This window comes from Sus scrofa, chromosome 6 (genome assembly GCF_000003025.6).
Source record: "Sus scrofa isolate TJ Tabasco breed Duroc chromosome 6, Sscrofa11.1, whole genome shotgun sequence".
NCBI lineage: Eukaryota > Metazoa > Chordata > Mammalia > Artiodactyla > Suidae > Sus > Sus scrofa.
The window spans coordinates 84573327-84585698 of record NC_010448.4 but is presented as its reverse complement, the minus strand read 5'-3'; the positions used below and the strand labels follow the sequence as shown (position 1 = coordinate 84585698).

General features: G+C 59.5%; 1 protein-coding gene across 1 annotated transcript; it reads left to right on the top strand.

The window, feature by feature from the left end:
• Positions 271-12372, top strand: MAP3K6 (mitogen-activated protein kinase kinase kinase 6). Its single transcript, XM_013988796.2, has 29 exons — positions 271-1028; positions 2363-2502; positions 2590-2613; positions 2890-3080; positions 3197-3365; positions 3756-3862; positions 4495-4665; positions 4796-4908; positions 5300-5459; positions 5647-5809; positions 5887-6006; positions 6116-6165; positions 6253-6348; positions 6492-6579; positions 6661-6794; positions 7146-7273; positions 7513-7649; positions 8249-8354; positions 8812-8969; positions 9074-9266; positions 9371-9512; positions 9807-9966; positions 10106-10282; positions 10560-10665; positions 10934-11102; positions 11188-11300; positions 11396-11469; positions 11758-11834; positions 12061-12372. Exons 1-29 carry the CDS (start codon positions 449-451, stop codon positions 12149-12151), a joined length of 4137 nt encoding a protein of 1378 aa, XP_013844250.1. The 5' UTR covers positions 271-448; the 3' UTR covers positions 12152-12372.

Here is a 12372-nt window from a genome sequence, read left to right as displayed (position 1 = left end):
GCACAGCAGGACCTGGAGGACCGACACTCTTCAGGCATTCTCTGCTGTGGTCTACACATCCAGATGTCTCTGGAGATGGATTCTGTCAACAGACCCTTGCAGAGCAGGGCCTGCAATTCTCACTTCTGTCTCAGCGCTGGCCTGGGCACACATCTTATGAGCGCCTGCTGCGAGCAGTCCGCAGTGGTTGGCGTGCACAGGGGCACAGGCTGTTCCGGAAGCGGCCTGTCTCAGAGGTTCTGGCGGGAGAGGAGGGAGAGAAGAGTCCCGGGCCGCTAGGGAGCGGTGCTGCCCCAAGGCCGAGGGTGGAGCTTTCCTGGTAGGCCGGGAAAGGGCTGGGCCCGGCCTACAGGAGAGCGACGGTCGGAGCTCTCCTGTGGAATCCGCGTGGTGGGCACTGCCAGACCCATTCCGGGATCTCCCACGTGACTCAGAAGCGGATCACCAGATGCCCAAGATTCCCGGGACCCAATCCCCGACTCCAGATCCTCAGGATCTTGCAAGTCGGAGCCCGGATTTCGCCCTGGACACCAGATTCCCAAATAGGGGACCTTTAGCAGGACTCCGGATATCCAGATCTTCAGATCCCGAAGGAGATTCCCGATCCCAACCAGATTCCCGATCCCTGGCTCCTGTCTCGCCCCGGGTGCCCAAAACCGGGCGCCCGACGACCGAGCGCCCCCGCATGGCGGGGCCGTGCTCGCGGTCCGGAACCCTGGAGTGCGCCGGCAGCTGCTGGCAGGACCCGCTGGCCGAGGCGCTGAGCCGGGGCCGGCCGCTCGCGGCGTCTCACGGCCGGGGCTGCACGCGAAGCCGGCCCCTCAGCGTGGTGTACGTGCTGACCCGGGAGCAGCAGACCCGGGTGGAGCCCGAGGCGGGAGACGAGGCTGAGCCGCTACCCCTGCGCTGCCTGCGGGAGGCCTGCGCGCAGCTCCCTGGACCGCGGCCGCGGCCTCAGTTGCGCAGCCTGCCTTTTGGGACCCTGGCTCTGGGAGACACTACAGCACTGGATTCTTTTTACAATGCTGGTGAGCGCGCTTGGGGGCGGGGCCTGGGAGCTGGGAGGAGCCGAAGGGGGCGTGGCTCGGAGACTCCCGGGAGACCCCAAGGTCGGTGAGGGGGTGCTCGAGACCTAAAGTGAGCTAAAACTGAGGGGCTTGAGGCGGGGCCGTGATAAAAATGGGAATTTAGGGGATCTGGAGCGCAGCAGGGCTCAGGTTGGGATTTAGCCGATCCAGGCCTGGTTCGGGCTTCAGGGTTGGAGATTAAGCGCTCGGGAGTCGGCATCATGCCTGGGGAGCGGGGCTAGAATTGAGGAGAGGCTGGGAGCGGGGCAGGGTGTGGTATCTCAGGAGTGAGGTTGGAGAACTCAGCCTCAGGATGATCTCGCACGGAGCTCATGAGGGAGGCTCTCATGAGGGAGGCTCCCAGGAGGTGTAACTTGGACTAGGAAAGGGGTTGTACACGTGCGGTTGAAGTTCAGGGTCTTAGCACACCGCTTCCGAAGATCCGGCTGAAGAGGCAGAAAGAGAAGCGAAGGAACCCAACTACACTGGATTCTCCACGAGGGAGCTTAGGTTATGAGGTCCAAGCAGTTATGAGAGAATGGAGCTGGGGCGGGGCTGGAGGCGGAGCAGGGTTGTCCGGGGGCGGAGTCAGAAGGCGGCTATTCCCGCGCGGGTCACCCCGCCCTCCCCAGCCCCGAAGCCCCACCCCCGAAACTTATTTGTTCATCCAAGAGTCCAGGAACCTTACTTGCAGGATGTCCGTTAAATCTCAGCTTAAAAATGAAGGCTAGCTCGACCTCGGGACACAAAGACACACACACAGGGTCATAGGCTCACAGATCGTATATATGTTGATTTACATAGGCTGTGGCACACAGAGATAATAGAAACAGCAAGCTACACACACGCACACACAGAGAAACACAGTGCTGTACACACACACACCACGTGTTTATACACATGCATATACACACAGCACACTGCTGGTGGTAGCCACTTTCAAGAGATTGAGTGGATGACCCAGGGAAGGGGACTTCTCTCTTGGCACAACTCCTGCCTCTCCAGTGGCCTGGGACAGTCTCCAGGCTGCTGCACAGCCTCCCCTCCTCTGTGCCCAGTGCCCATAGGCTCTGAGGTGGGATGTGAATTGCAGCACGGTGAGCTCCACGGCTCTCCTTCCCTACTAGAGATATCATTTCTGTCTGAACCTGAGGAACCCTGAGGCCCAGAGCAAAACTGGACTCTGCTGGAGTCACATGGGCGGGCAGGACAAGCCAGGATGGATGCCCAGGCTCCTTCCCCACAAGCTGGGCTGCGGGCTTCAGGGCTCAGGGCGCCCACCGTTGTGCCTGCAGATGTGGTGGTGCTGGAGGTGAGCAGCTCCCTGGGGCAGCCGTCCCTGTTCTACCACCTGGGTGTGCGGGAGAGCTTCAGCATGACCAACAACGTGCTCCTCTGCTCTCAGGCTGACCTCCCTGACCTGCAGGCCCTCAGGGTAGGTGGCCAGGGGGCCAGTGGGGGCAGGCGCCAGGCTGGGGTGGCCCTACCAAAACACCAGTATCTGAATGTCTGTCCCCTGCAGGAGGACATTTTCCAGAAGAACTCGGTGAGCAGAACCCACCTCTCAATCCAAAGTGCCCTTTGACCTCCATGGTGACCTCTGACAGCCACTATCTTTCCTGGCCTCTTCATTCACCTCTGACCTCCATAATGTCCCCTGATATCCATGTGATCCTTCGTTCCCTATTGTCTCCCTTCATAAAGTGTGTCCCTTCCCTGCTGTTCCAGTCCCCACTGGTGCTGGCCTTTGACCCCCTCACTGCCCCTCTCTAATCTGGTACTGACCTCTGACCTCCACTGACTCCTGCCTCCCTTCCACCAGGATTGCATTGGCAGCTACACCCTGATACCCTATGTGGTGACAGCCACCGGTCGGGTGCTGTGTGGTGATGTAGGCCTCTTGAGGGGCCTGGCTGACGGGCTAGTCCAGGCCGGGGTGGGCACTGAGGCCCTGCTCACACCCCTGGTGGGCCGGCTTGCCCGCCTGCTGGAGGCCACGCCCACGGACTCTTGGTAATGGGGGCCCACAGCAGGTGCACCAGGAGGAGGCTGGTGAGGGTACAGTGGGCTGGGGCTGAGGGACAGGCCCTGCCATTCTCTCTCCCTCCCTCCCCTGCCCTGGACATTAGTGGTTATTTCCGGGAGACCATCCGGCAGGACATCCGGCAGGCACGGGAGCGGTTCAGTGGGCAGCAGCTGCGGCAGGAGCTGGCTCGCCTGCAGCGGAGACTGGACAGCGTGGAGCTGCTGAGCCCCGACATCATCATGAACCTGCTGCTCTCCTACCGTGACGTGCAGGTGTGCGGTGCTCAGAGAGACAGGCGGCCAGCCAACGGCCTTCCGTGTGGGACAAACCCGAGTCCACCTCCTGGACTCAGTCATTTGCCGGGGGCTCCGAGCAAATTATCGGATGTCTCGGAGCCTCGATTCCTTGTTTGTAACAGGGGATGATCGTGTCACTGTTTCTCAGGGCAGCCAGGAGGCTGGGGCACGTAGCGGGTTCTCTGTGGAAGGTGTGGTGTCTACACCGCCTGCTGGGCCCGAGGGAGGTGTGCACAGGATGAGGGGTGGGAAGATGCGGTGTCAGGGGTGGGAGAGGACCGCAGCTTGAAGTTTTCCTCAGGGTCTTGTGGGCCGATGGGACCCGCCAGAGGCCATCAGGCCAGCGCATGCTGTTCCCTCATGCAGGACTACTCGGCCATCATTGAGCTGGTGGAAACACTGCAGGCCTTGCCCACCTGTGATGTAGCCGAGCAGCACAATGTCTGCTTCCACTACACATTTGCCCTCAATCGGTAGGTCATAGCCACATGGGGACACGAGGCTCTGCTGTGTGAGGTCATTGTCTGGGATCATCGCTGTTTGGGGAACTTGCTGACCAGGGTCACAGTGACGTCCCTGCTGCCCAGGGTGGAGTGGGGTGGGGTGGGACTGCCCTTGGAGTGGTCAGAGTTGTCCAAGGTCACAACTCCTCCGGGTCCCTGCAGCTAGAAATCACTTCCCTCTGGAATCACTACCTCTAGAAAGGTCAGTGCTGACCAGAGTCACTGTTCTTTTTCTTTTTTTTTTCCCCTGTCTTTTTTGGGCCACTTCCTCAGCATATAGAGGCTCCCAGGCTAGGGGTCGAATTGGAGCTGTGGCCACCAGCCTATACCGCAGCCACAGCAACGCCAGATCCGAGCCACATCTGTGACCTTCACCAGAGCTCACAGCAACGCTGGATCCTTAACCCACTGAGCAAGGCCAGGGATCGAACCCATAACCTCATGGTTCTTGGTTGGATTCGTTTCCACTGCTCCACGATGGGAACTCCACTGCTCTTCTGAGGTCATGGTTGTCAGGCCCTTGGAAGGATCCCTGCTGTTCAGGGTCTGCGGATTCTCCGGACCATAGAGTGGGTCCCCAGCCTGTCTTCCCCTTCCCCTAGGAGGAACAGGCCTGGGGACCGGGAGAAGGCACTGGCTGTGCTGCTGCCATTGGTACAGTGTGAGGGCTCCGTGGCGCCTGACCTGTACTGTATGTGTGGCCGTATCTACAAGGACATGTTCTTCAGCTCTGGCTTCCAGGATGCTGGGCACCGGGAGCAGGCCTATCACTGGTAAGGGACTTAAACGAGTGGACAGTGGGCTGAGCTGGCAGGATGAGGATGGGGCTGTGGGCATCGGTCTAACCCTGCATCCTCCCCTTCTCTCCGTGCGCTGCCCCCGCCCACCCACCTACCACTCCAGGTATCGCAAGGCTTTTGATGTAGAGCCCAGCCTCCACTCGGGCATCAATGCAGCTGTGCTCCTCATTGCCGCTGGGCAGCGCTTTGAGGACTCCAAGGAGCTCAGGCTCATAGGTGAGCCCCCATCTTGCACCCCTGTCTATCCCCTTACCCACAGGGGCTCAGAGGGCAAAGAGAGAGGACTCTGGGCTGGAGCTGGGGCTGACCCCATCCCCATTTGGACCCGTTCTGCTTGAATCCACACTTGGGTCCTCATACCTGTCCTGGACCCTTATGAGCCCTTGAGTCCACAGTTGAGCTCACACTTGTGTTCCTTATACATTAACTCCACATACACTTGTTCCCAAACCCTCACCTGTGCTTGAGCTCCTCGTCCCACCAGAGATCTGGCCACACCCAGTTCACCCGTTTCTATGTTCCTGCCCACATGAATTTGTGGCTTACACCTGGGCTTTGCCCAGACTTGTAACCATATTCACTACGTGCAACCCATGCCCCCTTCCAGGCATGAAGCTGGGCTGCCTGCTGGCCCGAAAAGGCTGTGTGGAGAAGATGCAGTATTACTGGGATGTAGGCTTCTACCTGGGAGCTAAGATCCTCGCCAATGACCTTGCCCAGGTGGCGCTGGCTGCAGAGCAGCTGTACAAGCTCAACGCCCCCATATGGTAGGTGACCTCCTCTGTGGTTCTGAGCTGCCCTGGGCTGTTGGCTTCTGCACCCATTATCCACTGGCATCTAGTCTGAACCTCGTCCAGATCAGGGCTCTTGGCACCCAATGGCCACATTCTGGCTGCATCCAAACCAGTGCCAGCTGGTGCCTGGACTGAGTTGAGGACGAAACTGTGTCTGCAGGTACCTGGTGTCTGTGATGGAAACTTTCCTGCTGTACCAGCACTTCAGACCCACATTCGAGCTTCCTGGAGAAATCCCACACCGTGCCCACTTCTGGCTCCACTTCCTGCTACAGTCCTGCCAGCCACTCAAGACAGCCTGTCCCCAAGGGGACCAGTGCTTGGTGAGGCCCGTGGAATGTGGGACCTGGGTGAGAGGACAGGCCCCATCTGACCAACCCCTTTTACCTGCCATCTGCAGGTGCTGGTCCTGGAGATGAACAAGGTGCTGCTGCCCGCCAGGCTGGAGGTTCAGGGTACAAACCCCGTGAGCGCAGTGACTCTGAGCCTGCTGGAGCCGGAGGAGCAGGCGAAGTCGCCAGTGAGTCGCCCCCACTCACATCTATGCCCCACTTTTCTTCAGCCTTCCCTTCCTCTCCAGACTCCCTTCGTGGTCCCCAGCACCCCTCCAGACCCCTTTCTTCTCGCAGGATGTTCTCTCTAGCTGGACCTTCTCAGTCGCCTCCATCAGCGGTGTCAGGTGAGAGGGGAGACAGCGGTGGGGCGGGGGAGGGTTGGGGGCTGGGGCGGCCCTGCTGGGCTCACTGGGATTCTTCACCCCTTCCAGCGTCTCGAAGCGGGACGAGCGCTGCTGCTTCCTCTACGCTCTTCCTCCGGCTCAGGACGTTCAGCTGTGCTTCCCCAGCGGAGGGCACTGCCAATGGTGCGCAGCCCCTTGGGTCCGGGTGCTCTGAGGCCCAGGATGCGCAGGGGCTATTGAGGGAAAGGCAGGGACAGGTTCCCTCGACAAAGAGGGACAGTTCGGCCCGACGGGGCCCCTCCTACCGGTCTGCCCTCTGCTCTCAGGTTCTGCGGCCTGATCCAGGTCTTGGTGAAGAATCCGGACTCCACGGCGCCCGCGGAGGAGGCGGAGGGCGTGGGGGAGGTGTTGGAGGTGAGGAAGAGGGTGCAGGGAGCTCGAGAAGGGCGAAGGGCCGAAGGCCCTGCTGAACCGCCATCTCATCCGTCCCCGCAGTTTGATTACGAATACACGGAGTCGGGCGAGCGGCTGGTGCTGGGCAAGGGCACGTACGGGGTGGTGTACGCGGGCCGCGACAGGCACACGCGGGTGCGCATCGCCATCAAGGAGATCCCGGAGCGGGACAGCAGGTTTGGGGACCGAGGCCGCGCGCCCGGCTTGGGACTCAGAGCGGCCAGATGGGAGGTGGGCGGGTCACGTGGGCGGACCACCCGTGGAGAGCGTTCGGTGGGAGGGACTATAGCGGGGTGGGGTAGGGGCTCGCGCTCTTAGGGGCCTGGCCAAGTGCATCGGCTCTTCCAAGCGAGAATTTGAGCCCAGTGGGCCTAGGCCTGTGCCCAGAACTGCAGGGACCCCGCGGGCCACGGTCTGGAGGTGGCTGTGGGCTGGGTGATAAGTTGTGGAAAGGGATGGTGGGGGCTAGTGGGTGGGACAGACCCTGCCCCAAGCTGGCCTGTTCCTCTCTCTCTACCTGCCCGCAGGTTCTCTCAGCCCCTGCATGAAGAGATCGCGCTGCACAAACGCCTGCGCCACAAGAACATCGTGCGCTATCTGGGCTCAGCCAGCCAGGGTGGCTACCTCAAGATCTTCATGGAGGAAGTGCCTGGAGGTGCCTGCCCTGCGTGGGATGGGAATGGAACTGGAGTTGTGGGGCATGGGGATGGAGCCAAGAGGGGTGGAGAACCCTCAGGGAAGATGAACCCTAGCATGTGTGGGTGCTGTAGCCCAGAATTCTCTGAGGCTGTGCAGCTGGATGATGGAGCCTGGGCCATGGCCTGGGCCTTGAGCAGAGAGCTGTGGGCTGGAGTAAGTAGGTGCCAACAATGACGTTGGACTGCATCTGCCTAGGCAGCCTATCCTCCTTGCTGCGGTCAGTGTGGGGGCCTCTGCAGGACAACGAGAGCACCATCAGTTTCTACACCCGCCAGATCCTGCAGGGACTCAGCTACCTGCATGACAACCACATCGTGCATCGAGACATCAAGGTTAGCCTGTAGCTGACCCACCCTGGTGGGGGCGAGGGACAGGAAGAGATACGGCCCCAGACAGAGGCTGATAGTTTAGACTAAAGGGGCAGATCTTTTGCAAAGGGTTGGGGAATTCATCAAGAAGGCTCCCTAGAGGAGTTCCCATCGTGGCACAGTGGAAATGAATCCGACCAGGAACCGTGAGGTTGCAGGTTCAATCCATGGCCTTGCTCAGTGGGTTAAGGATCTGGTGTTGCCATGAGCTGTGGTGTAGGTTGCAGATGAGGCTTGGATCCTATGTTGCTATGGCTGTGGCGTAGGCTGGTGGCTACAGCTCTGATTCGACCCCTAGCCTGGGAACCTCCATATGCCAAGGGTGCAACCCTAAAAAGCAAAAAAAGGAAAAAAAAAAAGAAAGAAAGAAAAAGAGAGAGAGAGAGAGAGAGAGAGAGAGAGAGAGAGAAGGTTCCCTTGAGAAGGAAAGAAGTTCCTATCTGAAGCCAGCTTCTAGAGGGGCTTAAGGGGAGTCCCGGGAGATGGGATTTCAGGATAGGGTCCCGTTCTGGCATCAGGAGTCCAGCCTGATGTCTCCTGAGCACAGTGTTCACTCTACTCAGGGGGACAACGTGCTGATCAACACCTTCAGTGGGCTGCTCAAGATTTCTGACTTTGGCACGTCCAAGCGTCTGGCAGGCATCACACCCTGCACAGAGACCTTCACAGGTACCAGGTGTGGGGAGTTGAATGGGACTAAGACATAGGGCAGAGAACTCTTGAGGCCTTCCAGGGAATGGCGTTGCTCCTGGGCATGGAGTTAAAGTCCTAATGGGGGATGGAACCTGGGACAGGTAATTGAGCCAAGAGTGAGGTGATAGAATCTAGAACTGGAGCCTGGATAGCTGATGACATTGAGCTTAGTCTCTGAAGTACAGCCCAAAGTTCAGAGGGGATGATGCAGTCCAGGAGAGATGATGGCCCCTGCTGTGGATGAAGGAGGCCATGAATGTGATGAAGCCTGAGATGAGTGAGGAAACTCAGGATAGATGTTTGACAACCAGGGTAGGCGAGGGGAACTATTTTGGATGATAGAATTCAGGGTGAGTGCAGGTGGCCAAAGGATGACAGATGCCCCTGTCAGCCCCACAGTGATAAAGTCTAGATAAATATGATTTCTACCTAGGAACACTACAATATATGGCCCCAGAAATCATTGACCAGGGCCCACGAGGGTATGGGAAGGCGGCAGACATCTGGTCATTGGGCTGCACTGTCATCGAGATGGCCACAGGTCGTCCACCCTTCCACGAGCTAGGGAGCCCGCAGGCTGCCATGTTTCAGGTGAGATCCTGCAGGGCCTGGCTTAGAAGGTGCGGGTGGGGACAGACTGGGCCCCGAACACCTCTCAACTTGTCCCTTGTCTACCTTCCACGCCCCCCTCCCAGGTGGGCATGTACAAGGTGCACCCACCAATGCCCAGTTCTCTATCAGCTGAGGCTCAAGCCTTCCTCCTCCGGACTTTTGAGCCAGATCCCCGCCTCCGAGCCAGTGCTCAAGCACTGCTGGAGGACCCCTTCCTGCAGCCTGGGAAGCGCAGCCGCCGCCCTGGCTCTCCCCGACATGCTCTAAGGCCCACAGGTACTCAGTGGGTGGAGGGAGGGAGCACCCTGGGGTGAGGGCAGAGGGGCTGTGCAGGTGTGAGGGCTGAGGGGGTCCTGGCTGACAGCCTGTCCCTCCCTCAGATGCCCCTTCAGCCAGCCCCATTCCTTCAGCTGACTCTGCCACCTCCCAGTCCCAGACATTCCCGCGCCCTCAGGCACCCTCTCAGCACCCTCCCAGTCCCCCCAAGCGCTGCCTCAGTTATGGAGACACCAGCCAGCTCCGGTGAGCACCCAGGGTCCAGGGTGGGTTCGCTTCATCTGGTTTGTCTTGGTGTACTCCTTCCAGAAAAAGTCCTTGGGGCCCTGGGCTCTTTGACCACCTGCGAGGATGGCATTTGTGTCCTTCTCCTCCCAAGTGCTCTTATTTGTATATATTGTGCCCTCTCAATGCTAAATTCATCTCCTTTATTCCTGTGAGGTGGGCATAAAAGTAAAAGCCAGGATTCAGACTCTGGGGTGGAGGTGGCTGGACGGTGTTGCTGCCGGCGCTGCACTGGCTGCTCTTCATTGCACTCAGGGTGCCTGAGGAGCCCGGGGCCGAGGAGCCCGCGTCGCCTGAGGAGAGTTCAGGGCTGAGCCTCCTGCACCAAGAGAGCAAGCGCCGGGCCATGCTGGCCACAGTGCTGGAGCAGGAGCTGCCAGTGCTGGCAGAGAATCTGTGCCTGGAGCAGGAACAGGTGGGCGGCTCGCCCCAGCGCCCCCTGCTGGTCGAGCAACGACAGGACTAGGATTTCTGTCCCCGGCTCTCCCCACCCCTCAGCATCTCGCCCGGCTTAGGTGGGAATACCCGCGGACGTCCCTTCTCTTCCTTGTCAGGGTCCCCGACTGGAGAGGAATCACGTGGAAGAGCTACTGCGCTGCCTTAGGGCGCACATCCACACTCCCAACCGCCGGCAGCTGGCCCAGGAGCTGCGGGCCCTGCAAGGGCAGCTTTGCTCCCAGGGCCTTGGGCCTGAGCTTCTGCAAGGACCGCTCTTCGCCTTCCCGGATGCGGTGAGGGAGCTTTCTCACAGTTTGGGCTGCCCAGTAAGAGACAGTGAGCTCCCAATGCTAGGGAATGGGCAAGGCCTTGATGTTGCAAGATTCCATGTCGTCCTCGTGAAGATAGAAGAAAGGCACATTTGCTCAGGCCTAGCTTCTCAGCCCCTCCTTTGACCCCAAGCCCACCCACCCAACTTGCCTCCGACAGAAGACTTTCTAGGCCTTTCCAACTCAAGCCCCGCCTCTCTTTGAGGCTCAGCGTCTCAGCCGCACCCTCCCTCCCATTCAGGTGAAGCAGATCCTCCGCAGGCGCCAGATCCGCCCACACTGGATGTTCGTGCTGGACACGCTGCTGAGTCGTGCTGTGCGGGCAGCCCTGGCTGTGCTGGCCCCAGGTAGGCGGGGGAATGGAGCCTGCCTGCCTGCCCTCCGGAGGAGGGTGTGGTCCTTGGGGGCGTGGCGAGCACTAGCGGGGCGGTAGGGGCGTGGTCAGTTGGGGTCAGGCTTGACCTGGGGCCAGCGGGGGCGGGGAGAGGACGTGTGACCAAACAGCCATCTCGCCGATTGAGACTGCCTGGCCGGCGCCAGAGGATCCCTTTGCCTATGTCTGGGGCTCCCAAATGGGTGTTCTCGCCCTGCCTGAGACCCCATTCGGATTGGCAGAGGCGGAGAAGGAGGGAGTCGCACCGAGATCAGAGGAATCCAATAAAGAGGAGTCCCAGCCCAAGCAGCCAGAGACCCCAGTCCAGCGGAGCCCACTCCCTCGGGAACCTGAGCAGGGCACCCCGACTCTGATGGTGCAGCTGGGCCTCTTGAGAGCAGAGACGGATAGGTACAGCTCCTGGGACCACCCGTGGCCTCTGCTCAAGCTTCACCCCTTCTCGCCCTCCATTCTACTGTCTTCTGCCTTCCAAAAGGCTTCGAGATGTCCTGGCTGAGAAGGAACGGGAGTACCAGGCCCTGGTGCAACAAGCCCTACAGCGGGTCAGTGGGGAGTCCAGGGCCTGTGCCCTGGCTGCAGAGCCCCCAGGTGAGCAGGACCAGACTGGAGAACACACCTGGTGGGTGTGAGGCAGCCTCTAGCAGAGGCACCTTGGGATTCACTACCTGACTTCTCCCTGATAGCTGCTCTCACAGTGGACCAAGGCCTGGTGCAGTGGCTAGAGGAACTGAATGTGGACTCAGGAACCATCCAGACGGTGAGGGAGAGAGTGCTTGGTGATCCCTGACCCTCACCAACCAAAGACTCCATCTCTACCCATCTTTCAGCTCTTCTCACTTTCTCCCTCTGGCGCAGAGAATCTCAATATTGCTGAGCACTTCGTATACCCCTCCCATTGTACAGATGAGAAAACTAAGGCCCAGAAAGGAGTGTGATTGGCCCTAGCATGTTGGTAGTAGAACAGAGGTAGTTCCTGGGTCTCTGGACCCATTTTTCTCTGATCTTACCTCTGTGTTTCTGTGTACGGGTCTTTGTTCATAACCAGCTACTGAACCACAGCTTTACCCTCCATGCCCTACTGACCTGTGCCACTCGAGATGACCTCATCTACACACATATCAGGTATGTCCTGGGCACTGTGGGGATAACCCACACATATGGCCTCATGCTGGCCAGATCCTGACACCAACCCACCCAACCCAGTTACAGGCCTGCCTAGGTTCCTCTCTGGAAACAACAGGGACACTAGGGTTCCTTGGGGACAGAAGGGGCATCAGGCAGACAGTGACTACCAGAGAGAGCCCAGGGCCTTCTTCTGGTTGAGCCACATTGAGCCTGGTACCCCTAGGGGAGGGATGGTATGCCGCATCTGGAGAGCCATCTTGGCACAGCGAGCAAGATCCACGCCAGTTACCCCTAGCCTCCAGGAGGCTGACTGAGGACATCAGAGGCGGGAGGCCAGGCCCAAGGATGGATGAATGGAGAAAACACAAGAGGCTTCTGACACACCTGCCCCAGGACTCAGGGGCCACTGGAGAAGGCCAGGTGGGTGGGGGGCAGGGTAGGGCCAGGCGCAGCCCCAGGGAGGGAAACCAACCACAGAGATGCCCTAAGCTCACTGAGTACCATCAGGCAAAGGCTATTAAACGATGCTTTTGTA

Bases quoted from the DNA above. Each gene is read 5' to 3' on its own strand.
- MAP3K6 (XM_013988796.2), top strand. From the start codon at position 449: ATGCCCAAGATTCCCGGGACCCAATCCCCGACTCCAGATCCTCAGGAT. The intron at 6,349-6,491 runs GTGCGCAGCCCC...CTCTGCTCTCAG, and splicing joins AGCGGAGGGCACTGCCAATG to GTTCTGCGGCCTGATCCAGG. The intron at 8,970-9,073 runs GTGAGATCCTGC...CCCCCCTCCCAG, and splicing joins CGCAGGCTGCCATGTTTCAG to GTGGGCATGTACAAGGTGCA.